Source organism: Coffea arabica, chromosome 3e (genome assembly GCF_036785885.1).
Source record: "Coffea arabica cultivar ET-39 chromosome 3e, Coffea Arabica ET-39 HiFi, whole genome shotgun sequence".
In the NCBI taxonomy this organism is placed as follows: Eukaryota; Viridiplantae; Streptophyta; class Magnoliopsida; order Gentianales; family Rubiaceae; genus Coffea; species Coffea arabica.
The window spans coordinates 11,442,900-11,469,726 of record NC_092315.1 but is presented as its reverse complement, the minus strand read 5'-3'; the positions used below and the strand labels follow the sequence as shown (position 1 = coordinate 11,469,726).

At 33.5% G+C, this 26,827-nt stretch overlaps 2 protein-coding genes across 2 annotated transcripts; one reads left to right on the top strand and one right to left on the bottom strand.

Moving 5' to 3' along the window:
* The first annotated feature begins 1,623 nt into the window (after positions 1-1,623).
* LOC113735601 (UDP-glucose iridoid glucosyltransferase-like) lies at positions 1,624-4,829 on the top strand. Its single transcript, XM_027262595.2, has 2 exons — positions 1,624-2,291; positions 2,463-4,829. Exons 1-2 carry the CDS (start codon positions 1,799-1,801, stop codon positions 3,332-3,334), a joined length of 1,365 nt encoding a protein of 454 aa, XP_027118396.1. The 5' UTR covers positions 1,624-1,798; the 3' UTR covers positions 3,335-4,829.
* A 12,110-nt stretch (positions 4,830-16,939) lies between these two features.
* Positions 16,940-18,996, bottom strand: LOC113735600 (geraniol 8-hydroxylase-like). Its single transcript, XM_027262594.2, has 2 exons — positions 18,022-18,996; positions 16,940-17,759 (listed from the first exon to the last, which is right to left on the bottom strand). Exons 1-2 carry the CDS (start codon positions 18,913-18,915, stop codon positions 17,148-17,150), a joined length of 1,506 nt encoding a protein of 501 aa, XP_027118395.1. The 5' UTR covers positions 18,916-18,996; the 3' UTR covers positions 16,940-17,147.
* Between the last annotated feature and the right edge of the window lie 7,831 nt (positions 18,997-26,827).

Sequence of the window (26,827 nt, the reverse complement as noted above, 5' to 3'; positions counted from 1 at the left end):
ACCATTGATAAACCTGATTGAAGATTAACTTTGAACGTCTGCATATGAGATTTAACCAAACTAGTGCCCCTTGATATTCTCCAGTCTACTTCAAGAAGATGTTGCTGAGATTAAGTTTCATAGCTCTCTAGCGTGACATCTTTGCTTAAACAGAAAATTGTTTGCAAACTGTTTGCATATTAACCAGAATATTGAGAGAAATGCTCTTGTTCTTTGATTGATGAGAAAGAGGATAAATAATGAATCCATTTAGGGTCAATCATTCTTTCGTTCCTTCTCATCTCAATTATTGAGACTGATTGTAGTACCATGTATGGTTTGTTATTGATAATTTTGCATCTGCTACGCTTGATTTAAAGTAGATATTGAAGGTGATTTGACAAAATTAGCTACCTTTAATATTCACGGTAAATTTTGTTAGAGGAAGAAAATTCACAAAGCCTACCGTTTAAAAAAAAAAAAAAAAAAGGTTCCTATTAACATCTTTGAAGCTGTAGGATCAATAGGTCACTATTTTTAAGACGTGGATGATGAGCCGAAAATTTGTCGAACTAGTTGTCATTGTAATCTGGGTTTAGTCCATTTTTGCAATATCCATGTTGACTTTGTTATTATCCTTGCTGCTGAATCATTACAGTGACTATTTAAAAGTGTGCATGAATTCCATGAAGTTTTGTATGGTTACAGTTGTTGAAACAAAAATTGTTCATTTGACAAATGTCAAAAATCCCAACATGTATGCTCAAAGACTCAAAGCTAGAAGCCTAGAACACGAGACGATCGCACAAGTGAAGAGGATTTGTTCAGCATTTGGCCACATTTAATCACTTTTTTTTTTTTTTAAAATAAATCCTAGCTTGTTGAGAAATAAAATCAACCTTGCAGAACTGGATATTCAGATCAATTAGATTGTTTTCTTAGTTCAAAACTTGCATTTGATTTTAAAAGCAGTTTGCTTGAATGATTGTTCCGGGCTTCTTGTCCTCATGATCCTGATTCATTTTCTTGACTTGTAGTTGGCTTGTAAATGGCAATGCCATATGGCCATATCCCAACTATACCTGACGAAAACAATTGAAGACAAGAAGAAAGATATGAATCTAAGGTAATTGCATCCTTTTTGGAATTAATCCTATCTCTCTCTCTATCTTTTTTTTTTTTTTTTAAATCATAAGGACTTCGTACCAAATAAAACATGACAAACTTCATCAATTTCCAATTTATATCATTGATGGGAAGCAATTTCCACCTAAAAAACATCAAAATGGAGGCCGGCCAGCCCACTCAATGGGGAATCTTGTATCATCCACATTGGATGCAAGACACAAGCCAAGGGTTCCAAGCTTTCTAGACAACTAATCTGATGTGACCATCTGCTTTATAGTTCCTAATATTTTTAAAATCAAGCTCAATTGCCAAATGGTACCATTACAAATTCAATAATAATAATAATAATAATCTGCAATCGTGTAGGACAATCACAAAGGCTAGGATTAAATTTTTGTGATGAGATCTAGAAGATGATTTTCCAATTCTTTTTTTCTTTAATGATAATCCAATTCAAATAAAATATGACCTTCTTTTTTCAAGAGCTCCAAATGGTCTGAAACAATGCAACTGGAATGATTGCTGGATTCTCTGCCAACATAATAGTAAACCCAATGATTTGGTTCCCTTCTTTCTTCAAAAGGCTACCATTAGCACCCATTGTCTTCATCTTCCAAAAGTGAAATTTTAAGTATTTGAAACTAAGCAAGTCAGAGAACTTCCATCTAGAAAGAAGAAACAGGTCACGGATATGGAGAAGCTACATGCAAAAAAATGCCGTCGCGTGGTGCTAGTTCCATTCCCACTCCAAGGGCACTTGAATCCAATGCTTGATCTAGCCAACATCCTTCATTCCAGGGGCTTCTCAATCACAATTGTGCATACCAAATTCAACTTTCCCAATCCTGCGGACCATCCAGATTTTCAATACGTGCCAATTTCAGATGGTATATCCAACTGGGATATCTCCGCTTCCAATCTTGTTCGTTTAGCATCCACTATCAACACAAATTGTAAAGATTCATTCAGGAAATGCTTAACTCAAATGATGCAGCAGCAGCAGGAAGAGAAACAAAATGATCAGGTTGCGTGCATCATCTATGATTTTCTCATGCATTTTGCAGAAACTGTGGCGAATCAAATGAGTCTTCCTAGTATCATTCAAAGAACAAGCAATGCTGCCGCATTGCTAGCCTTCTGCAAACTTCCCAGGCTTAGAGCGGAGGGCTATGACTGCTTGCAAGGTATGCAATACCAAATAAATTACTCAATTTAAGGATGAATGCAACATTTATTGATGTTTCCAATGTAGTACTAACAGTAAACAAATTATGCTAGATAATTCTGAACAGAGATAGCAATGTCATATTACTAGTCTCTATCATATCATATTTGACATGATCTCTTTGTCACAGATTCTACATCAGACGAGTTGGTTCCAGGACTTCATCCATTAAGGTTCAAGGATCTACCAACTGCCAGCATGGGCAGCTTAGATAACTTTTTACAATTGATTGCAGTTGTATGCAACACAAGAACTTCTAGTGCCATCATTTGGAACACCACGGACTGCCTTGAGCATTCCTCATTGACACAGCTTCAGGAGCATTACAATGTTCCATTTTTCACGTTAGGCCCTATGCACAAGATGGCTCTTGCAAAATCAAGCAATTTAGTCATCAAGGATGACAACAACTGCATTGAATGGCTTGAAAAGCAAGCTCCACATTCAGTGATTTATGTAAGCTTGGGAAGTATCGCAACATTGGATCAGAAAGAACTAACAGAGATGGCATGGGGTCTAGCTAACAGTGATCAACCGTTCCTCTGGGTTATCCGGCCTGGCTTAGGCAGTGGCTCAGAAGCACATTTGCCCGAGGCGTTTCAAGAGCTTACCGGTGACAGAGGCTGCATAGTGAAATGGGCACCCCAAAAGGATGTCTTAGCACACCCTGCTGTAGGGGGATTTTTGAGCCACTGTGGTTGGAATTCAACTTTGGAAAGTATAAGCGAAGGAGTACCAATGATTTGCAAGCCATATTTTGTCGACCAAAAGATGAATGCAAGATACCTGAGCCATGAATGGGGCATAGGCATAGAACTGGATGAAGTGATGCAGAGAACAGATATTGCAAAAGCTATAAGAAGAATCCTAGTTGAAGAAGAAGGCTCAAGAATGAGGCAGAAAGTGATTGCTCTCAAGGAACAGATCAAACATTGCATCAAGGAAGGTGGTTCTTCTTACAATTCTTTGAATAAGTTAGTGCAGTTCATATCATCCCTCTGATTTTCATACCAGGGCAGTGGTAGCTAATAAAGATTTAAGCCTACTTTGCATTTCTTGATGGGAAGGGGATTTTCATTGGTTTGGCTGGGAGCCAACATTTTACAGATTTGTCGAGTTTTGGATTAGCAGCATATTGGATTCTCTATTGCACATGTATTGGCATCAGATGCCAAAATTAATTACTGGTTAGAACCTCTGTCGAAATCCCTTCTTCAGTTTATTAAGCAATTTGTACTGGACTATCTCAAGCAATTTCAATAAATTTCTGTCCCGTTATCAAAATATAAATTTAAACTGATAAATTTAAAACTAAATATTAAATAGCAATATAATTGTTACATCATTAGTATGTCAACCGTTGCTTAACCTATAATAGTACAACGGATCTTCTGTCCTAAACCCTGTCTCACATCCTATCCCACTTCTTCTAATTTTACCGAGTGTTCCTTGATAAACCAAACTCTCAAACAACCCAACCCGAACCATGTTAAATTGATTAATTGATTAACCGGGCAAAAAACCTTAATTCTCTGCAACCAAAATCGATTAAAATAAAAACTGCCCCACAAAATCACAATTATCAATTAAAAAAAGCCCTAAAACTCAGTGCACAACGGAAGTCCTCTCGTCATCATCTTCGCCATTGAAACAGACCCACTTGACCGGAAGGTTGTGCAATACTGTGGCAGTTTTGAATTGAATGCGCACGAGAGGAAAGGCGGCCTTTGACAAAACACCTGCACCTCACTTCCGTGTTGCGTCTGCAAGAGTGTAGGAATCCAAAGGTGAACCTGCACTTCCGTTGCAAACCCACCAAGAAGACTTTTCCCGCACAAACACGGATGCACAAACACTCCGCTTCTGGAAATTTGGAGTCCTGGGTAATGGGTACTTCCGCTCGAGAGATGAAGGTGAAGGTGAAAAAGATGGGTTATACCGCTCCAGAGGTGTGTTATACTGCTTGGTCGAGAAAGATGGAGGTGAAAATATGGGTTGTTTGAGTCAAAAGTCATCAGAGTATGTGCTCTCAATGGGCAATTGGACGAAGCTCACCACCTGTTCGATCAAATGCCTAAGCGTCATGAATCAACTTTTCCGTGGAATTCACTGATAGCCCCCTTATGAAATCTTGTCTATTACTCATCTTCTGATTTGTCAGCTGACTGGTGAGAGTCCAGGTGTTTATCCATTGATGTTCAAAGTTTTTTGAGTTCTGGAATTCTTGTCATCATAAAATAACTGAACAATTGCAAGTATGATGTTAAGCATGAAGGGAAAAAAGGGCAGGATGGAGCCAACAAGACAAATACCAATCAAGTTCTGCTTTGAGTTGCATTTGACAGTTGCATTTTGCCTTTCTGAAAGTGCTGGAGATTTTTGGTAATGATATCTGTAGTAAAAAGGGAAAGAGATGTACTTGGGTAACTGGCATTGACCAGACTAAAGTTTTTATTCAGCTCAATAAACTAAATTACTTCCTCTTTTTGAGAGTCAAGTCCTTGTATATGTGTCTACCACGGCTCTATGGAGAGGAAACATGTCTATGAAACTATACTGAAGTAGCTTGCTGGATTTCTAAAATCTATTTAGGACCATGATAATCTAATAGAAATAAGAGGTCATTGTAGTGTGCTGCCATATATCTGTTTTCCTAGCTGATTTACTCTTTTGGTTTCGTTAATTGTCTAGTAAAAGGTAACTGTTTCTCAGTCAATGACATGCTGAGGCATTTCCTTAGTTCACTATTTCAATCACATTCAGTAAAATGAGTTGGTTATTTAAGGTGACTCTCATTTTACCCCCTTAATTGTCTTATTAATGCCTCGTGATACAATTAGGTACCTGTACTTGAGCAAATTGGTCACAATCCCTGGATCATCTGGTGCTTTCTTGCGCCTTTTTCTTGATCAGGTGATTAATTGAGTTTTGCAGGACCCATGTGATGGCATGTTTAAGCTATCATTTGATGACAATACTTTTACCTCATCAGTCTTTTGTCTCACAAAGCTTGTGTATTGCAGTTTCTTTTCTCTCCCATTTTCATTGGATTTTTCTTATCTACATTGGTAAGACTGGAGGGAAGGCCATCACAAGTAATTCCTAAGCTTGAGCAGGTATTATCAGTAATTGTATCTTCATCATCTTCCTTTTTGGCATAGCTGGAGGGAAGGCCAATGATTACCGTTTTGGCATAGCTGAACATTGAAGTTTGCCCTGGTCCATTGCAGTACATTTTCAGAATCCTGATTTGTACTTGTCTAAGCATGAATTTTGTAACAAAGATAAGTTTGAGCAAGGTTGATTAAGAAGGTTTGAAAATTGAAATTGAAATTGCAACCAGGGAAATTGCAAAAGCCACATCCTCCCAAGTTTAGAAGGTGAATCAACCTAAGGTTCAAAAGCCAAGTATAATATCTTGGTATGTATCCGAGAGGGATGGTCCCTGGAACCGTAAAAAGCACCTTCAGCATATATATCACTAACCTATGCTACAAGCAGATCAAATAAGTTGGACAGATTGGTCAAATTAATATTTAAAGTGCCTCTTTGAAGTTAGGTTTAAAACTCAAAATTCTTAGGATATCCGCTTTGTGTACACGCACAGGAAAAATTTCATCAGTTTTTTATGAGCTCAGATGTCAGAATCAAGTAAATTTTGTAAGTAAAAAATTTTATTCACCTCAATTCTTTATAAGGCAAGTCAAAAGTGGAAGTCTGAACACAAAGATTCCCCATTCACAAAGCAGGCATAAGTTAAAACATTGCTGAATCAGAATTTGTAACTGTGGGGCAAGCTTAAGCAGATTTATCAAAAATGTCTAATCATAGAGCTAGTTGCCAGCTGCAAACATATGCAATTACAAGAATCAGAAACAAACGTCCAACACAGTACCCCACTTTGAGATTCAAGATACTATACATGCATACATATATCGGGTGCTGAATGTATAAGCATCACTACAGAAACTTTATGCTATTCAAATCCATTAACAAATAGAAGCGCAAGCCACGAAATCCCACGAGATCATCCATTTTCTTAGCAGGTAAATGTGCTGTTTATCCTATAGACCAATTAAGAACGGCATGAGAAAGGATTAGGAAATTTCTGACCCTGCTTAATGTAGAGAGCTACCTATTGTTTTAAGTAACAGAACCGCTACAGAAAGATGAAATGCAACCACAAAAACAGAAGAAAAAGGATGACCTTGAGATTTGTATAATTTCTTTGGCAATCTCTTGACTTGTTGCATCAACTAATATATCTCATCTTCTACAGTTTAGTCAAAAGAACGTTTATTAACAGAAATTTAAATACAAATATCAAAATCAATCTAAGTATAAGCACAAAGTATTATTCCACTGAAAGGCCTAACTAATCCATGAACGCAATCCCATAGTCTCGTCCTCCATTTCTTCGGAAGCATCTTTATTCAAATTTCCCATTTTCAATTTCATCTGTAGCAACTTGTTGATCAATATCATCATTATTGTCAAGTTCTTGTGCCTACAAAAACAAATGCTAAGTTAGCAAATATATTGAATTATAAATGTAAATTATCAAACTAATATATATAAGATTAAGTAATTAATCAAAAATTTTTCTTACTTGGACAAAACTTATTGATGCATGTTGGTGTGCTATTGAAGTTGAAGACATCAAATCATAGCCTTGGTAGAAGTTAGGGTCCAACGTCTGCCCAAAAAATAAGATATAAAAGATCACACATACAGACAATAATCTATCAACTTGCAAAACTAAAATACTTGGAAAAAATTAAGATAAATAAGAAACAACATGCAACTAATGGTTGACATAATATCTACAAAAAGCATACTATTCACTTACTTGTAATAATTGTGTCATGTTCTTAGTATTTTGCCTATTGCAAATGTCTTCTATTGGAATTCCAAATTCCTGATATAATTAAAGAGAGAGACAACCACAAATTAAAAATATCATTGACAAAATATATCTTCAATGTAGTTTAGTCATCTAAACAATAAAATATTCAAATAAAAATTTAGAGTGAATTACATATCTACTATACTGTACAAGACAAAAATGACGAATAACTAAACTTGTTGCGGTGGTAATTCTCGAACAAAACCTTGAATTGTAGAAGAATCCATACTTGAATGAACAACATTATTTCCAGATTCCTACAATCATTGTTATCCAAATAATAAATAAGGATCCTAATACTATTTCCATGCTCATGATTCATCGTCGAACTAAGGAACCAAAAAAAAAAAAGTAATAGTCAAACAATAAAATAGCATTATTCACATAAACTAAATAAATTGTCAAACCTGTAATCTTTTTGATGAAGACTTCTCTTTCACCCTGTACTTGCGTTTCTTAGTAGCCATTTCTAGTGCACTTTTTGGTCTCTTGCTCAACTTGTAAGTGACTCTTTCTTTCACTTTGATGCCTTTTATTTTACTATAGTCGATTTCAGATGGATTAGTATCAACATCTTGATACACGCTTTCCCTCTCTTCAATACACACCTCTTTCATTTTCTTTTTCCCTTGGCAACATGCATCCATTTGTTCTAACATTTTCCAAAATCCTTCTTTAGCAATTTTATAAGCTTCATCACATTCAGAAGCTTTTGTCATTAGCTGCATATATAGATAGGATAACTCTTTGTAACGAAAACTTAATTTTGCCTTTGACCCCATTTCCTGGCTACTTTCACTGGAAACACATACATTTCCTGTTTTAGTTATCAAGTCATCTTCATCTACTTGAATGGCATAATAAAAATTTGGATCCTCTAATTGCATCCTTTGTAAGTACTCTAGGACTCCTCCTGTGTCACCTTGCATCATTGGTTTCGATCTTTTGGATCGTAAGTAGTTTTTTAAATCATCTCGAATGAATCCAAGATTTTCTCGTCCACCAACTTGTTTCGACATCAGTTCAATTGATTGTTTTGGTGCAATTCCGCAACTTCGGACCATATCTATTTCAGCTTCATGTGCCATTGTCATGTGTCTATGAGATCTAAATAAATGAGTTTTGCTCGGAGTTGATAGCTCATGATTATGTTCAGCAACAAAAAGCACAACACGGTATTTTCCAGCTTGTCTACAACTGATTTTCATCCTTGCACCACAATCACATCTTGTTTCTGGACGAGGACACTTAACAATCATATTACGTTTGTCTTTTGGCCTTTTTCCTTCACGGGAGCAGCAAAAAACCCTGTCCAACATAATATCACCATTTTTGTCTTTATGTCCCTTACTTAGTCGAGTTCCAAAACCAGATACTTTGGCATATTTTTGGTAAAAATTTCTAGCTGCTACTTCAGTATCGAATTCCATGCCAAGTTTCGGGACCATGTCATCTGGTATAGCCAAAGGAAGAAAAATTTGATTTCCTTGATTGCCATCAGTAATACAAAGAGGTAAGGCATTATTATTTATCTCCTGCAAGTCAACATCTTCAAAGTCCAATTTACGACATGATTGGACTTCATGAGTTGGCAAATCATTCTCCATATCTTTGCAAACACAGACTGTGCAAAATGAACATAAATTTATGTATCTTAGCATCAATGTCAGGGGCAATTGATTGTACAAATATAAGGATGTTGTAGTGGCCAAAAATCTACCTTCGCAATAATAACTAGTCTTTTCATACGAGCAACAAAGATATTTTTAATCTATCCAAAATGGTCTCCTACGCAAGCGTGTTATCCATTATCTAATGAAACCTGTTAAAAATAGATAGTCAATAGAAATAGATTCACATCAATTAATAACGTACCCGAGCCAGAGTAGCAGCAACTATAAAATAGATAGTCAATAGAAATAGATTCATATCAATTGATGACGTACCCGAGCCGGAGCAGCAGCAACTACACGAGAAGTGTCCCTTAGAACGCGAAGATGGATATGATGGCTGACAAAATAGAATCACGTGGAAGAATACTTCCAAGCGCACACAATTCCCACGATAATTGAAAGAAACGGCATGTTGATTTCCTCCTCAGCTCTGGTTAATAGAAGATGTTGTCCAATGCTCCGCTAGATTACATGGACCACAAAAAATGTTAATTGGAAAAAGAACAAGTCACTTCAAATGAGGAAATTCTTAATTGCCACATGCCCAATGATACTCATTCGAGGAACTATGCACTTAAGAAGCTTTTTCGACTGGACATGCACCATATTATGTGTACTTCTACGGAGAAGTTGAGTGGATAATGGCAGCAATAAAAATACTACACGGTACTTGGGATCATGGACTTTACTCTTCAAGCAAAACACAACTAACAATCACAACCAAACGAGCAGTTAATTTTGGACTAAGTAGCCATAGGCTCATAGCTAAGCATCAGAGAAGACAAACAAAAGCAAATGGAAACTGTTTTGCAATAATATTCAACTCAAATGAAAATGCAAAAAAAAAAAAAAATAGCACTAAGATTAATCCAACCCAAAGGAATATATATCAAAATTCAAGAACAAATAAAAGAGAAAATCCAATCAGAAAAACCATCCGTTAATAAATCGCTCTCCCCCATAGATCAACGCACGTAGACAACAAAAGCCAAAGATTAACATGCACAATAATTTATATCTTTACAATCAACCTCAATTCACCAAACTCCAGCAATTAGACAGATTTCAATTGGCCATGAATTCATGAAAACACCCTTTCATCCATTTGGTACTATTTTTGTCAAAATAAAAGAGGAAAATTAAAACCAATCCTAATAAAAAAAATAGTTCTACCTAGCAATACAACCTGAACAAAATTCTTACAGTATTTCTTAATGTATAACTTGCCCAAAATTTGCAACTATAAGCTTGGAGTTCCCTTTGTGTCTTCATCCTCAAAAACCTATAGTAGCTATTGAGAGGATAACTATTTATTCAATCCTCAGTGATTACGATAACAACTCTGGAAAGTGTGGAGACAAATGAGATAATTGAGAGCCGTACTTTAAGAACCAAACATCGGTAATAACCATGATGAGCTAACACCATAAATGGCATAAGTGGTTATAGAGTTTATGATAATACACCATAAACCATAATCGGTAAGTTTAATTTTTGTCAATGAGCCAGTACGCAAACAACAAAAGCTAAGTTAACATAGCATCCAAAAATAAAACTTCATCTCTCGAGCGGAAGTACCCATTACCCAGGACTCAAAATTTCCAGAAGCGGAGTGTTTGTGCTTCCATGTTTGTGCGGGAAAAGTCTTCTTGGTGGGTTTGCAACGGAAGTGCAGGTTCACCTTTGGATTCCTACACTCTTGCAGACGCAACACGGAAGTGAGGTGTAGGTGTTTTGTCAAAGGCCGCCTTTCCTCTCGTGCGCATTCAATTCAAAACTGCCACACTATTGCACAACCTTCCGGTCAAGTGGGTCTGTTTCAATGGTGAAGATGATGACGAGAGGACTTCCGTTGTGCACTGAGTTTTAGGGCTTTTTTTAATTGATAATTGTGATTTTGTGGGGCAGTTTTTATTTTAATCGGTTTTGGGTTGGGTTGTTTGAGAGTTTGGTTTATCAAGGGACACTTGGCAAGATTAAAAGAAGTGGGATAGGGTGTGAGACAGGATTTGATTTATCAATGATTTGCAAGCCATATTATGTCGACCAAAAGATGAATGCAAGATACCTGAGCCATGAATGGGGCATAGGCATAGAACTGGATGAAGTGATGCAGAGAACAGATATTGCAAAAGCTATAAGAAGAATCCTAGTTGAAGAAGAAGGCTCAAGAATGAGGCAGAAAGTGATTGCTCTCAAGGAACAGATCAAACATTGCATCAAGGAAGGTGGTTCTTCTTACAATTCTTTGAATAAGTTAGTGCAGTTCATATCATCCCTCTGATTTTCAAACCAGGGCAGTGGTAGCTAATAAAGATTTAAGCCTACTTTACATTTCTTGATGGGAAGGGGACTTTCATTGGCTTGGCAGGGAGCCAACATTTTACAGATTTATCGAGTTTTGGATTAGCAGCATATTGGATTCTGTATTGCACATGAATTGGCATAAGATGCCAAAATTAATTACTGGTTAGAATCTCTATCGAACTCCCTTCTTCAGTTTATTGATCAATTTGTACTGGACCATCTCTAGCAATTTCAATAAATTTCTGTCCCGTTATCAGAATATAAATATAAATTGATAAATATAAACTAAATATTAAATAGCAATATAATTGTCACATCATTAGTATGTCAACCGTTGCTTAACCTATAATAGAGGATAAGAAATCCAAAAAGAAAAAGAAGTTTAGAGCTTGAAGAATAAAAAATGGGTGCCTCAGTTTCAAGAAATTCAGTTCCAAAATTTAGAGTCCTTTCCATCGGCTTGGGTATTCAATCTTTTTATTTTTAATTTTCTTTTTGGCATTGTCCATACTATTTTTAATTTTCATCATATTGGATTCTAGAGTGGCCACCATCCAACTGGCACTTAATCCCACCAAAAACTACACCTCTTTAATTTTGTTTTCGAATTGAGACATTTAAGTAAAAAGTGCCTAAATTAAGAGTTATCTGGCTCATTATATGGGGTATATATATATATATATATGGTTTCAAAGAAGCACAGCCTGAGCCTAGGGTGTTTAGTAAATTGGTTTCAATCCTTACTACAAATTTCACATTTAGTAATACTCATACATGGTGTTTGCTACGGCCAATCAGAATGAGTTAATGGTAACGACAGATTTTCCATGGATTTACCGATTAATCACCTTTGACTAGTCTATCATATCAATAGTGATGGTGTTTTGTTTATCCACTAGAAAAATAATCTATTAGTAGTAAAAGAAAAGGTGAAACTGTGAAAATTAGTGCTAGCTAATATAAATGCCTGTTCAGTGGAACATTTTTCTTATGGATGCCTGTTCAATATCTTTAGAGTGAATTTCCAAATTTGATTTAGAACGGAATTGCACATGGATGCCTTCTGAAAAATTTAATGTTTTGTTTACCCAATAGTAAAATAATTTATTAGTAGTGAAAAGAAAGATGCAACTATGAAAATTAGTGTTAGAGGAACATTTGCAAAAAGATAACTTAGCAAAGTATCGGGGGGCATTTGCCATTCACACATTTAGCCTCTCATTTTTCTCAATTGCTTTCCTTAAAATGTGCCAGATAATTTGAAAAATTCTTTACAGATGGTTTTTAGTAAGTAAATTGACTCTTTTTTTAATAATTCTTTTGAAAAGAAACTGTATAGCATAAATATATATATATATTTCTTTTCTGTGGAAATTGTTTTAAGCAAAATGTTGGTTTATCTTGTTCAGACATTGCCGCTATTTGGCAACAAAGAGAGAGCAGGCCTTTTTAATTTCCATCACCTTTTAATCTTACTTCAACACTATGTATAAAACTTCTATCATTTTCAGATTAAACTTTTCCTGCTTAGGCTATTTTATTTTTTCCAAACTTCAACTTACGAGTTCAACATTTAGGTTTAGGACATCAAAAGTTTAAAGTGGAGCAAATCTTGTGCTCCATCTTCATTGATACTATTCAATGTTGAACAAGAGTTTTTGCTACTGCCGCTCTTGGCAAATAGAGTATTTGCTTTTTTTTTTCCCTTAAATTTATTTAGTATAGTAAATGGTATATTAGGATGCACTTATAAACTTTTATGGTCGTTCATCAATTAAACATTAAACACTTGTTATTTAATTGTTAAAGTAAATCTATATTTGATTAATGTTATACAATATTCCTCGATTGGTTATGAGATACTTAGTGCCCTAAAATAATTTTCTAATATAGAAATTCAATATTGATATTACATAGAAATCCTCAATAATGTTAGAAGTGCATCAAATTTGGAGACACTCTATAATCTTAATTAGTTTATGAAAAGGACATTGTTGAAAAAAAAATTAAAAACATTATATACCCAAATCAAAATTGCTCTTCATCTTCAATGATGGTGGGCTTTGAAGGGCAGACATGGGATGAACGGCAATAGAGGGTGGTGGCGGGGTTTGGTTGCATCAAGCGACCCCTATTCACCAGAAAGAAAAAGAAAAAAAAAAAGCAAAGAGATAAAAGTTTAAAAAAAAAAAAAAAGAAACAAAGGAAGGAGGGAAAAAAGAAGAAATGAAAAAAGGAAAAGAAAAAGAGAAATACAAAATTATCGACTCTGTTTGGATTAACTATTTTTTGAGGTGTTTTTTAAAAACTTTACTGTAGCTGTGTATACGAAAAACTTTTACTATAGATTTTTTTTGGATTGTTTTTAGAGATATTTTTAAAAAATATTTTTGAGTATTTTTATAATTTACAAATTTTTTGGGATTTTTTTTTAATTTTACACGATCCACCCCTATCCCTCCCTTTTCCTCCCCCTCCTCCTCTTCCTCTTCCTCCTCCTCCTTCATTCCTTTTCCTTCTCCTTCTCCCCCCTTCTAGGGGTGTGCATCGAATTCGAATTCGGTAATTCGGAAGTTTGAATTCAGAATTTTTCGAAATTTGACATAGGAATTACCGATCGATTTCGATTTCGAATTCACCAATTCTGATTTCGATTTCGATTCTGAATTCAATTCGGAATTCGGTAAATTCCGAATTCACCGAATTCGGAAACCTTTTCTCCCTTTATAACCGAATTCCGAATTCACCTAATTCGGAAACCTTTTCTCCCTTTATAATTTTATTTGGTTAGATGTATTGTTATATAATATAAATTTTATATTGCATATATTATAAAAAATATTATTATATATAAATATATTATAAAAAATACTGGCTCTGTTTGCATATATTAATATTTATTTATTTATATATATAATATTTTTTATTTCAATTTTATTTTATAATATGTATTAATATATGTATTTATAATTATATATATATTTATATATGTATATTAAATATATATTAATATACATATTATATTTATAAATTCTATTAATATATATTTATATTATACATATAAATATATATTAATATACATATTATAAATATATTAATATAATTATATTAATATACATATTATCAAACAAAATTGAAATAAGTATATTTATATATATTTATAAATATATATAAATATATTTTAAACAAAATATTAATATTTATATATAAATATATATATTTATTTCAATTGATATAATATATATAATATACATATTAATATACATAATTGAAATAGACATATTAATATATATATATTAATATACATATTATAAAACAAAATTGAAATAAAAAATATTATATATATAAATAAATAAATATTAATATATATATATTATAAAACGAAATTGAAATCGAAAAATCTGATTTCTATTTCCGATTTCAAAAACTCCATTACCGAATTTGAACGAAATTCGCATAATTTGAAATCGAAAATTCCTATTTCAGTGCTGAATTCCGAATTACCGATTTCGAAAATTCTGAATTCAATTCAAATTTGATCGGTAAATCGAAATTTTTCGGTTTTGCACACCCCTACCCCCTTACCTCCTTCCCCCCAACCCCAAACCCCTTTCCCACCCGTGGGTGGTGGCTGCGACTTTTGCCACAACCACGACCGTCTTGGTTGCAGCTTCTGGTCGCGAGAAGATTTGATCGTGACTAAGAAGGTTACGGTCAGTCGAGGGAAAGGAAATTGGGGGGCAGGGAAAGGGAAAGAAGAAAGGAGGAAAGAGGAGGAGAGAGAGGAGGAGAAAAAAAAGAGGAGGAGAGAGGGAGGAATTGGAGTGGGCGAAGAGAGGGAGGAGAGAGGATAGAGAGTCGTGGGTGTAAGGGTGGTGGCGGTAAGGTGCTGGTCGTGGTGGTGGAGAGTGATGGGTAGTTGTATATTTTTTTGTATATTTAGAGTTGTTTTTGATATATTATATGGATATGGTGTTTTTGGAGTTGTTTTTATTTGTGTATTATTATAGTATTGTAGATGAAAAAATTGTTTTTTTCAAAAAAGTCTGAATCCAAACAGAGCCATCAATTCACCCTTGATTGTACCACTCTTGCACTGCGCGTGTTTGGCGAGTGTACACCAAATTCTGTCAAGTTGAATGATATCTATCCATATTCCAGAAAAGTCCAAAGTATAAGGAAGTTGTGCAGGTGTTTTAAACAATGAGAGCCCCTCAAAAAAAAAAAAAAAAAAAGAAAAAGAGGGCAACCCTATACCACAAGGGGAATTTTTCATATTTTACGCTAAAAAGAAAGCAGCGGCAAAAGAAAAACAAAAACTCTAGTACAACCATAACTTTTTTTACGTGGGTGCATGAATCGTGGAAATTTCAAATGCACTCTTATGTAAATTGTGAAAGTAAATTATTAATTATTTATTGATTTGCATAAAAAGTCTATCATTCGCCAACTCCCTTTGTAGTAGCGGCTGCCCACGGGGCTTGGCCCTAGTCGGGGTTTCTATCCTACATCGGTGCTGGGGGGTTGGGGTTTGGGTAGATAAGTCTCCTGAGAGCCTTCAAAAGTTGTCGGCTTTTGAAGGTATTCTCGAAACTTAGGTTTGTCTAACAAATTTCTTGCTTTCGTAAGAAAATGCCAACTCCCATTGGCAGGTGTTTTTAGAACCAAACTAGATCAGTCAGTTCTACTAGTTCAACCGCGGACTTACTAGGGCTTCAGCCTTCAGTCTGATTCATCCAGATAGCCGGAAATAACAAAAAAAAGGTAAGAACTAGTAAAAAACCGGTGAATCGTATGAAATCGGTTAAATTGATCAGATCCAGCGTTATGTGATTTTTTATTTGAACCCATCTAATTCTTCATTTTGTGAATATTGGGCTATTGCATTTGTGCTATTGGGCTACCAAAGCCCAAAATACAAATTAACAGCTTCAATATTTAACTTTGTGGGCCAAAAATAAAAAACCCAAATCAACAACAAAAAAGCAGCAAAACCCTCAAATCTCATCATTTCGTCCATGCCCGTCCCTCTCCATGCTCACTCAGACCACCCACAACATAGAAGCCATTCAAAGCCACCTAACAACCGTGCCACCTACAATGATCATCTTCTACCTTTATTTTCTTTTCTTCTAAATATTCCTATATTTTATATTTATGTGGTGTTAAAATATACAAAAATATAGATCTGAAAAAAAAATTTTTTAGCATAGAAGGCTTGTAGACGATGATAAAGACATGATTGAAAATGGAAAAGAAGATGTTGATGAAAATTGGTACTTTAGAGCTTTGTTCTCTTCCATTTTTTTCTTTTTTTTTTTTGGAGTGACTATCTTGTCGTTTTGAGCACAAGTTTGAAAAATTTAGACACCAGATTATTGTTCAATTTGTGGTATCGACGAATTTTTTAAAAATTTTTATAACTCCTCAATTTTTTAGCTATTATACAATGAACTTTTTCTCTTTCGTTTTTGAGATGAATAGCAGCTTCCTTGTTTCTTTGAAATCTTCCACTATTTTAAGAATTTCTTTCTGTATTGCATATAGTTCTTAATTTTTTATATTTAAAATAATTAATAAATCAGAGAACCTTTGAGCCGGCCGATTGAACCGGCCGATTGAACCGGTTGGACAGAAAATAATTCGAATCGGACATTCTACAAGTTCGTTCACCAATCCGAGTTTAAAAATATTATCCATTGCTGAAATAAAGCTAGAAGATAAATAGCAACGATCTATCTTTTCCCTGAACAGAAATCAACATTGATCATTTTATTCACATAAGGCTCTCGTTAGCCATTAAAAGATACAAAGCTAGCTTGCTTAGCAACAAATTGATCTATGATCAACTTCAACACGTACGTTTGAAAGGACATCGACTCGGACACTGAGATATACGGGATTCCCCAACAATCCGATAAAGAAAACTTCAACAATTTGAAACTCTCACTGGAATAGCAGCAAGAGGTTCAGCTTTCTCAAGTGAAAGCCCAAACTTATCTTTCATGTCCATATCTTTTGGTTCCATACCATTAGGCAGTTTCCAATCAGAATTATGTACAAGAGTAGCCAACAACAATTTCACCATTCTCACTGCCAGCGGCAATCCAGGGCAAATTCGCCTTCCAGAGCCAAAAGGGATGAGGGATAAATCCCTTCCCCTGAAATCAATGTCTGAATTCAGAAACCTTTCTGGTAGAAATATGGTGGGATCTTTCCAGTAAGCTGCATCCCTCGTGATCGACCATGCATTCACCATTACTTGAGTATGTTTTGGAATGATGAAACCACAAAGTTGCACGTCTGTCTCGGCAGAATGGATGAGAAGTGGTGTTGTGGGATGGAGTCTCATTGTTTCTTTTAGGACTGCATCTAGATAAGGAAGTTGCATGATGTCTGCCTCCTTGACACTAAACCCTGAGCCAACATTTTCTACAAGTTCTTGCTTTACTTTTGCCATTTTCTCTGGGTTGTGAAGAAGCTCTGCCATTGCCCATTCGATTGTGGCAGTAGTGGCATCTGTACCTCCTATAAACAAATCCTGTTGGTTGCACAGAAATATTGTCAATATTCACAGAATAATAATAGGGAAATGTATGGATTACATAGGAAAGTCAACGTCAAATATATCTAATGTCATATCTCATAGTGACAGATACATAGATAAGAATTATGCATTCAGGGTAACAAAAAAGGCTAGTAGATGAATGCAAGGTGCAATTTAAGTTACTAATCTTGTCAAAGAAGATCAAATAAAAAAAAGGAAAAAAAAAAGAGTAGTGGATGAATGCATCACTAATTACCATGAGCAGTAGTCTAACTTCGGGGAGATCCAGTTCATCCGGGCCATATTGTTCACTATGATCAAGAAGAGCGTCCAAGAAATCTCCTGATCTTTCTATGCCAGAAGCCCTTTGTTTCATCCGGCGATCAATATTGTTCTCAATTAGCGAGTGCAAACCATCATAAGCAGGCTTAATATCTCTTCTAATTCCCTGAGGATCAAATGGCTTCAGAATAGGAAAAAAATCAGCGAGATTTGGTTTGCCAACAAGCTCCAAAATCCTCAGAATCAAATCTTTTAGTTCTTTAACTTCTTTTGAATTTGGATCAAGTATGTCAGCTGAAAATATCATGTTGGACAATAAGCTCAAAGTTGTACCGAACACTAATCTCCCAATATAAATAGCTTCTCCAGCTTCTCGAGCTTCGAAGACACGTTTAAGCATGTTTTCCATCATTTGGCACCGTAATTCTTGCAATGCATCCAATCTTTGTGAGGTAAAAACTCGACTGTTCAAAAGCTTCCGTAGCTTTTGCCATTGTGCACCTTGAGAAATCCAAATTATGGAACGTTGGTAATCAGTTTCTGCAGTTGCTGCATCCACGATTGGCCTCATCCAGAAAGCTTGATCATTCTTTTGGAGAATTTCTCTAGCCATCTCAGTCGAAGATGCAACTACAGTTGTGACACAGCCAAGTTTGATTGTCATGAGTGGACCGTGAATCTTGGCTAACTTGGTTAAGGACTCGTGGGGTCTGTCACCTAATTTGAGGAGATTCCCAATAATTGGGAGGCCTTTGGGGCCCGGAGGAAGCCTCTTCTGGTTGTTGATTGATCGTTTTGCCATGTAAAGCAAGATGGAGGTAATGCAGAACAAGAGAGGTGACAGGAGAAGTAAACTCTTAATCTCCATGGCCAACTTTGAGGATACTAACAGGAATATTTGGTTATGCTAGTTGGGTGTCAAACCAAGGCCTTAAATAAAAGATGACATGAAGTGTTGATTGGTTATTTTTTCCTCAAAGAAAGAGGGGCCTGATCCAACCACCGCGTGCTTGCTTGCCTCATTTCTGGGTCTGAAGGATGCTTTCTAAGACCGGACGAAGACAAAATTAGAGAAGTTTAGCAAGTTAGGAGGGTGATGGCTGTTTTATTAGCTGGGGAACAGCAAAGCAATACGAATGATACCAACAACTATGTACTATAGAACAAGGATGCAAAACTTAAAATACATGAAGTTACATAACTTGCATATAATATAAGGGCTTAAATAATTGGTGACATACTTTTAAGATGATTGTACAACACTCTTTTCAGTGCATATATCTGTAAAATGCACACAAAAAAAATAACAAAATTAATAATGCACTTCAAAATTTACAGTCAATTTTATCCATTGAAAGAATGAGTGTATAATCAATTGTTTGAACCCCCACAAAAAAAAAAAAAAATTTGCTCTTACTCCTGTACCCAGAATTTGCAATGTAGCACATTAGCCTATGTCTCTATATCTATCTGGCATCTTTCCTTCTGAGTTCTGGCAAACCGAACAAAGCATGTTATAAGTTTCATTAGCAGTACTGTGTGTAGTGTGTAGATTGTGGTGTTCAGCTCTAGAGTAGTAAAAAGGTGTCAAGGGATTTTTTTCTTTTGCTGGGCCGGGGGAGGTCAGGTGTTGAAGATGATAGAAACCTCATTAGGGAGAATTGTACATAGTCTTCAGCACAATAGGGTGATTGATATATTTACAAACATCGTCATTTCTTCAAAAGATAAGGAGGGGTCTGATAAAAGATATTCGGATAGACCGAACACATGCGGCAATATTACACTTAATTTCTCTGCCTAAATTCCAAGTGACAATTGGAGAACTTGGCCAGGAGCTCCAAATGTTTTAAAAGGCATTTTTGAGGCAAGTCTTGTTTGGGAGTGATTGAATGAAGTGCCAGTGTATAGGTTAGAGTTGATAGTTAATGTATAGGTTAGAGTTGTATTTGTCATGTTGTGATTTTATTTTTTAAGACAACAATAATGTTTCATAGTATTATAACATTTTTCATATGTACGCCACTGCGAGTGCTGTTTTATAAGTAGTATCATTGTTGTATGCCACTGCGAGTGACATGTTTGTTTCTTTGGTTAGTTATGCGGCTGTGTAGATCACTGGGTTTGGTTGGGGGATTCTGTTCCCGTGGCAATGTGGCATCGTTTTGTGAATGATAGAAACAAGCTGGCAAATATGTCAGGTCTCCAGTTTTTTATTGAGCGGGTACTGTTGAGTTGACTGAAAGCAGATGATTGACCAAGGCCTTGTTATAATAGATTCGGATTTTAATATGTTGAGAGATGTTTGATAATAAAAAATTAAATATTTAAATTAATTAAATAATATTGAATTTTTTAGAACTCAGACTTATTTTACTTTTTGCAATAGTAGTTAAACTTGTTCAACATTTATAATAATTTATTATGTATTTTAAGAGTATATTGTTTTTCTCTCCCTTTTTTTTGTTGTTGTTCTCCGATTGTTACTTGCTTCTGTTTGTTACTATTTCGTGTACCTAGAATAGAGTTTTAAATTTGTTTTAATTGCATTCTTGTACTTCTCTCTAACTTGTTTTATTTCATTGTTAATAATTTCTCATTAATATTATAACATAACAAATTTTATGTCTCTTAATCACATTTTCAAAGTATAATATAATCTAGCATTCAATAATTTAAATACATAGAATATTACAACTTACAATAAAGTAGATATGAATAGTAAAAGTTTTAAATAAGTTGTGACAAAAATAAGTTTCAATCAATTAGTAGTATTAAAAAGTATAAAGTAAACAAATTTTTTTAGCTAATAGTATACAATTTATTATCTAAAATTCGCAATACAAGCAATATAAAATATTAATCTATTTATGATGTGTTTTCAAAGAGTTTAAGAAGTGAGTGTGTGTTTGTGTGTGTGAAAATATATTTACTTATGTGATGTGTTTATGTATGTGAAAAAAAAAATCTTTTTGCATGTGTAAATGTATAAGAGAGAATTTATGAATTACAATGTAATAATTAATATGTTGAATCATATTTGGATCATGGGTTTGAGACGACCCAATATGACCTAATCCAAAATCAATCGAATTTAAAGTTGGGCGGGTTAGATATTACCCATTTAAGTACAAATCCAATATCAATCCGCGACCAATTGTCAGGTATAACTAAGAGTGTTCGCATAATATAGTAAGGGTCTTTAGGACAAGAAACTAAGGCATTGTTTGGATTGCCATTTTTTCAAAAACTTTTTATATTTTTCCTGAAAATAGTTTTCAATCATATTATTATCTTGTATATATCAAATCGTTACAGTATTATTTTTTTTTTTACAAAACTCTAGAAAATAGCAATCTAAACGGATTCTAAATGTCTTAGCTAAAGGAGCCTTTGTTACAGTAGGGAAATTTATATTAGAAATTCTCTGCACGAAAACGAGTTATTCCTTTGGAGAATCCTATTTAAATTGAAGCTAAGAGGGGCCATTAGAGATTCTCACCTATCTTATAATCCTTCTCTCTAGGCATCAAGTCATAGGAAATTTCATCCTAAAAAGGAAACTTACGAATGTCACCAGCCGTTAGTTACCTTTTTTTTTTTTTTTTGGGAAGAAAAGAATTAAAACATAAAGATCCAGGACGTGGCAAAGTAGATTTCTCAATGATTTAGTGATTTAGTTTTCTCTTTCCAATAATACTCGTATTACATATTTTCTTGACCTAGTTGTACCTTTTTTATGGATTCCTATTCAATATCTTTTGAGGTTATTTATGTAATACCGATTTTGACATCATATTTTAGGAATAGAACTCCATTAGAGTGACTTTAACGTTTTGTTTATCCAATAGTAAAGTAATTTATTAGTAGCAAAAGGAAAGGTGCAACTACGAAAATTAGTACTAGATAATATAAATGCTAAATAGCTAGAGAAATTAGTGGGAAGTTTGTGTAAGGACAACTTAGCAAAGTATTCAAGGCCATTAGCCATTCGCATGTTTAGCCCCGCCTTTTTCTCAATTGCTTTCCTTGTTATGTACTAGATAATTTGGCAAATTCATTACAAATGGTTCTTAGTAAGTAAATTAACTCTTTTTTTTAACTCTTCTAAAAAAAACCTTATGGTATAAATATTTATTTCTCTCTTGTGGTATTCTTTTTAGCAAAATATTGGTTTATCTTATTCAGACGTTCCCACCATTTGGCAATAAATAGAGAGCATGCCTTTTTTTTTTATCTCATTCATCTTTTTATCTTACTTTGACATTGTATATAAAAATTTTACCATCCTTTTAGGTTAAACTTATCCTATTTAGGCTATTTCATTTTTTTTTCCAAGCTTTAACTTATGAGTTCAACGTTTAGATTTAGAATATCAAAGGTTAAAGTGGAGCGAATCTTGTGCTCCATCTTCATCAATACTATTCAATGCTGAACAAAAGTTTTTGCTACTGCAGCTCTTGGTAAATAGAGTAGAATTTGCTCTTGTTTCCTTAAATTTTTTTGGTACAGTAAATGGTATATTATAATACACTTATGATAAACTGTTATGGTCATTCATCAATTAAATATTAAACAGTTGTTATTTTAATTGTTAAAGTAAATTTATGTTTGATTAATATTATTCAATATTCCTTGATTAGTTATAACATAGTTTAGTGTCATAAAATGTTGGGTTATTATCACTTTACCCCCTTAAACTATATCACTACTATCAGTTTATTTCCTAACATTATATTTTAATCACTTCACCCCCATAAGTAATTCAACTGAACATGTTAAGAAATTTTGATCAAATATACCCCTTATTCTATAGCATTATCACATTGTTATTAGCACTTTATCCCTTCAAATTACAGTGATACAATCGCTTTAATTTCTAACATTATTTTTTAGGCATTTTATCTCATCGTTAATCTAACTAGTATGGTCAAAATTTTTTAAATATATTTACCTTTTTTTATATAATTAAAAATAAAAAGGTTGGAATGGTTATTCTTCCTTTTTTTCACTTTAAAAGATCCAAAAACATAAAAATAAAAGAATTTTCTCAAATTTCTTTTTTCACACTTATTAATACTAGGAAAAGAAAAGGAAATAGGAAAGAAGGAGATAGAAAATTAGATTTTGCAAAGAAAAATATAAAGAATAGTTTAACATTATCGTATTAGTTTAAGGTTGTCGGAATTAGAATTGAAATTTGGTGGTAAATAGAAAAGTGAAATGATTTTAAAATAATAAAAGTATTTAGTTCTTTCTTATTTGTATTATTTGAAAAAAGAATTAAGCTCTTTCTCTCTCCCCCCTCCCTCCCCTCCCCATCCCCATCTTTTTATTTTTTTTAATATTAATAAGATTGTCAAGAAGAAAGAGATTAACACTTTGACATTTTTTATTGATACAAAAAGAAGAAGAGCAACTCTAAATTTTTATTGTTTTTATTATACAAACAGGAGGGTAATTTCTTCTAAAATTCTTTAGCTTGATATTAATGGTGGGATAAATTGCCTAAAAAAATAACTCTAGGGGTAAATTGATAATGATATTACAGTTTATGGGGATAAAGTGATAATAATTTGAAGGGATAAACATGCCTTTTCACTTTGATTAACAAACTCCATTAAATTTGACCGTTAGTTTTGAAGGTAAAGTAACTAAAAGGTAACGTTAAGGAGGAAATTGATAATAACACCAAACGTTAAGGGAGTAAAGTGATAATAACCCTGAAATTAGGGGTGGCAATGGGGCGGGGGTGGGGGGGGACACCTCCCCCAACCCCCGCCCTGTTGCATTTTAATTCCCCCCGCCCCGGGCTTCCCCGCCCTGCCCCGTTTCCCCCGCGGAGGCACCCGTGGGGTTAAAAAATTTTATTATATAATTTCATTATAATTAAATTTGAGCAAATAATCAAGTACTAAAATATCAACACATCACCAAATTATTATTCATTGTAACTTCACAATTGAAACTCATAAAAATAATTAAACAAAGGTTATCTGAATACAATCTAATATGATAAAACAAATATAACTAAAATAATCAAGTTTTCACTTTTGATACAAATACAATCACTAAATTATTATTGTGTTTTTTTTAGAAAAAAGTGTTATTATATTAAGTGTAGTTAGGAATTTAACATAAATGTATTAATAAATTTAGTATAAATAATTAATAATTTTTATTAATAGACATGTATAATTAGTAGTATAATTGATAATATCATTATATATATATAATTATGTACGCATATATATATATATATGTTTTTCAAACGGGTAGCGGGGCGGGGGGTAGGGCTAAATGGGGGGAAAAAGTTCCCCCCCGCCCCCGCTCCAATGACCCCCCGCGGGTGTCCGCCCCCATTGCCATCCCTACCTGAAATGTTTTCTAATATAGAACTTCAACATTGATATTACACAAAAATCCTCAATAACATTAGAAGGACATCAAATTTGGAGACACAACATAATCTTCATTATTTTATGATAAGGGCATTGTTGGAAAAAATTAAAAATAGTATATACCCAAATCAAAATTGCTCTTCATTTTCCATTGTTTCATAGACAATAATGACCAACTTATTTCAACCTTGTATTTCATTATTTTATATTCTCTATTTTTTTTTGGGTAAAAGGAAAATGTTTAGAAAAAGGGGAAGATTACCCTATCTAGGGCATGTCATTGGTGCACCTTTTAATATTGATAGTGGTTTTACAATAAACTATATCAATTGCCAAAACCTTGAATAACCTAACATAATAAAGATAAGTAACCAGTAGGCTTATTTATGAAATATTTTGTATAAAATGAAACAATCTCAACTCTCAAGCATGGTTTCTATATTGATATTATCCCCTTGATATTGAAAACGAAGAACTACTCCCAACTTAAACCAATGGTGGGCATTAACAATGTTCGTCTATCTCTATACATGAAGAACTAAAAGGTTTTGGATTTTGATTTTTCTTCTTCTTTTATTCGAGACAGAGGTTAGCATTACTCAAGATTAGGAAGACCAAACTAAAAATAAATATCTTAGAAACATAGGTTAAAAGTAAATTCAATCATTTTTTCCTTCTTTATTAATCTCCAATGATTTGCTTACAAAGATAACTTTCTTATATTGTTAGACAAGATTATGGTTCAAATTATTCAAATATCCAACAAAATAATTACAAACAAGAAAATAATAAATAGATGAAATTTCATAAAGATGCATACTTTTATGTTATTTTCCTACAACCTTGCATGTACCTTATTATTATTTCTTCACAAAGATTTCAAAGTTTAGGAAAAGCATTGAAACTTATTTTGTTTGATATCAATAATAACCTGTGGAATGTATGATTTAAAATTGGTAATAGTTGTCTCAATTGATCGTCTAATTACAAATTTTGGGTTTTGACTCTCTCTCAATTCCCTTTTGTTTCTCTAAGAGCTTCATTTTTGGCATTATCAATATCAATTTCTTATATTGGTGTATGAAAATAGTATTTATTGTTATAGATATTAATTACAAAAATTTTCATGTAAAAATAACATATTAATTTGTCATGTGGATTTGAATTAGTAACAAAGAATCTGTTTTTAATTTCCTCATGCAATATTTGATTTGTAATAAAATTACAAATTTTCCTTATGAAATATTAGATTTGGAGTAAGTTATGTGAATGTTAATTTTTCAAAGTGGGAAAAATCGTTTAAAACATTTCTCATATATTTGTAAAATGACTTTTTTGTCCCTTACTTTTAAAATTGTAATTTTACATCCCTTACAAATTCACACTGATCAATTTGGTCCCTTCCTAGATTTCCTACTAATTTTTTACGGAATCCATCTTGCGCCTTGCACATGATTATTTTTTAGGGAAAAAGTTGTCAAATCACATTTCACATAATCCGATCCATAGTCTCTCACATTTCACAAAATGAATTTTTTCATCCTTTATTAATTATGTGTACAATTAGTTTTTTCTTGTTTTTGAAAATCGATGCATATGTCTATTTGATTTCATCTAAACAATATGAATAACATATAATATAAGGTAAAAAAAAAAAAAGCCCTTGTGATAAAACCTAATATATAGAAAAACCTCTCGTGATTTTAAAACGTACAACACGACACTTCATGTTTTGAATTAAATTGTAAAGGTGGTGGAATCTGTTAAAATTAACGGGGACGGATGAAATGATAAAAATGCCCTAATATAACTAAGAAAAAGGCAATTTAACAAAATCATTTGTTTCATTCTCTAGAGAGGGAGAATTGGGGGTTAAAGGATATAATAGGTATATTTGTTAAAAATTAGGTATAAAAAATTTATTTTTAAGTTCCAATAAGTCATTTTCGTTAATTTTAAAGGATTCCGTTACTTTTATAATTTAGTTTAAAGTATGAGATGTCATTTTGTACGTTTTGAAATCACAAAGGACTTTTCTATATATTAGATTTACCACAAGAGTTATTTACCCTATAATATATCTTTATTTGATTCACTTGAACAAATTAATTGTAGTTGTAGGTGAAATCAAATAGAGATATTACATGCTATTCGTACTGTTCAGGTGAAATCAAAAGGACATATACATTGGTTTAAACAAAAAATTATTCATACACATGATCAATAAATGATGAAAAAATTCATTTTGGGAAATGTGAAAAATGAAAATTTTATTTTGTAAAATGTGAGGGACTATAGATCGGATTATATAAAATATGATTCGATAATTTTACCGCTTAAAAATGATCACGTGATCCAATGTGAATTTGTAAAGGACGT

Coding starts and splice junctions, on each gene's coding strand:
- LOC113735600 (XM_027262594.2), bottom strand. CDS start 18,915: ATGGAGATTAAGAGTTTACTTCTCCTGTCACCTCTCTTGTTCTGCATT. Junction 17,760..18,021: donor AAGTTAGACTACTGCTCATG/GTAATTAGTGAT, acceptor TGCAACCAACAG/GATTTGTTTATAGGAGGTAC.
- LOC113735601 (XM_027262595.2), top strand. CDS start 1,799: ATGGAGAAGCTACATGCAAAAAAATGCCGTCGCGTGGTGCTAGTTCCA. Junction 2,292..2,462: donor GGGCTATGACTGCTTGCAAG/GTATGCAATACC, acceptor TCTTTGTCACAG/ATTCTACATCAGACGAGTTG.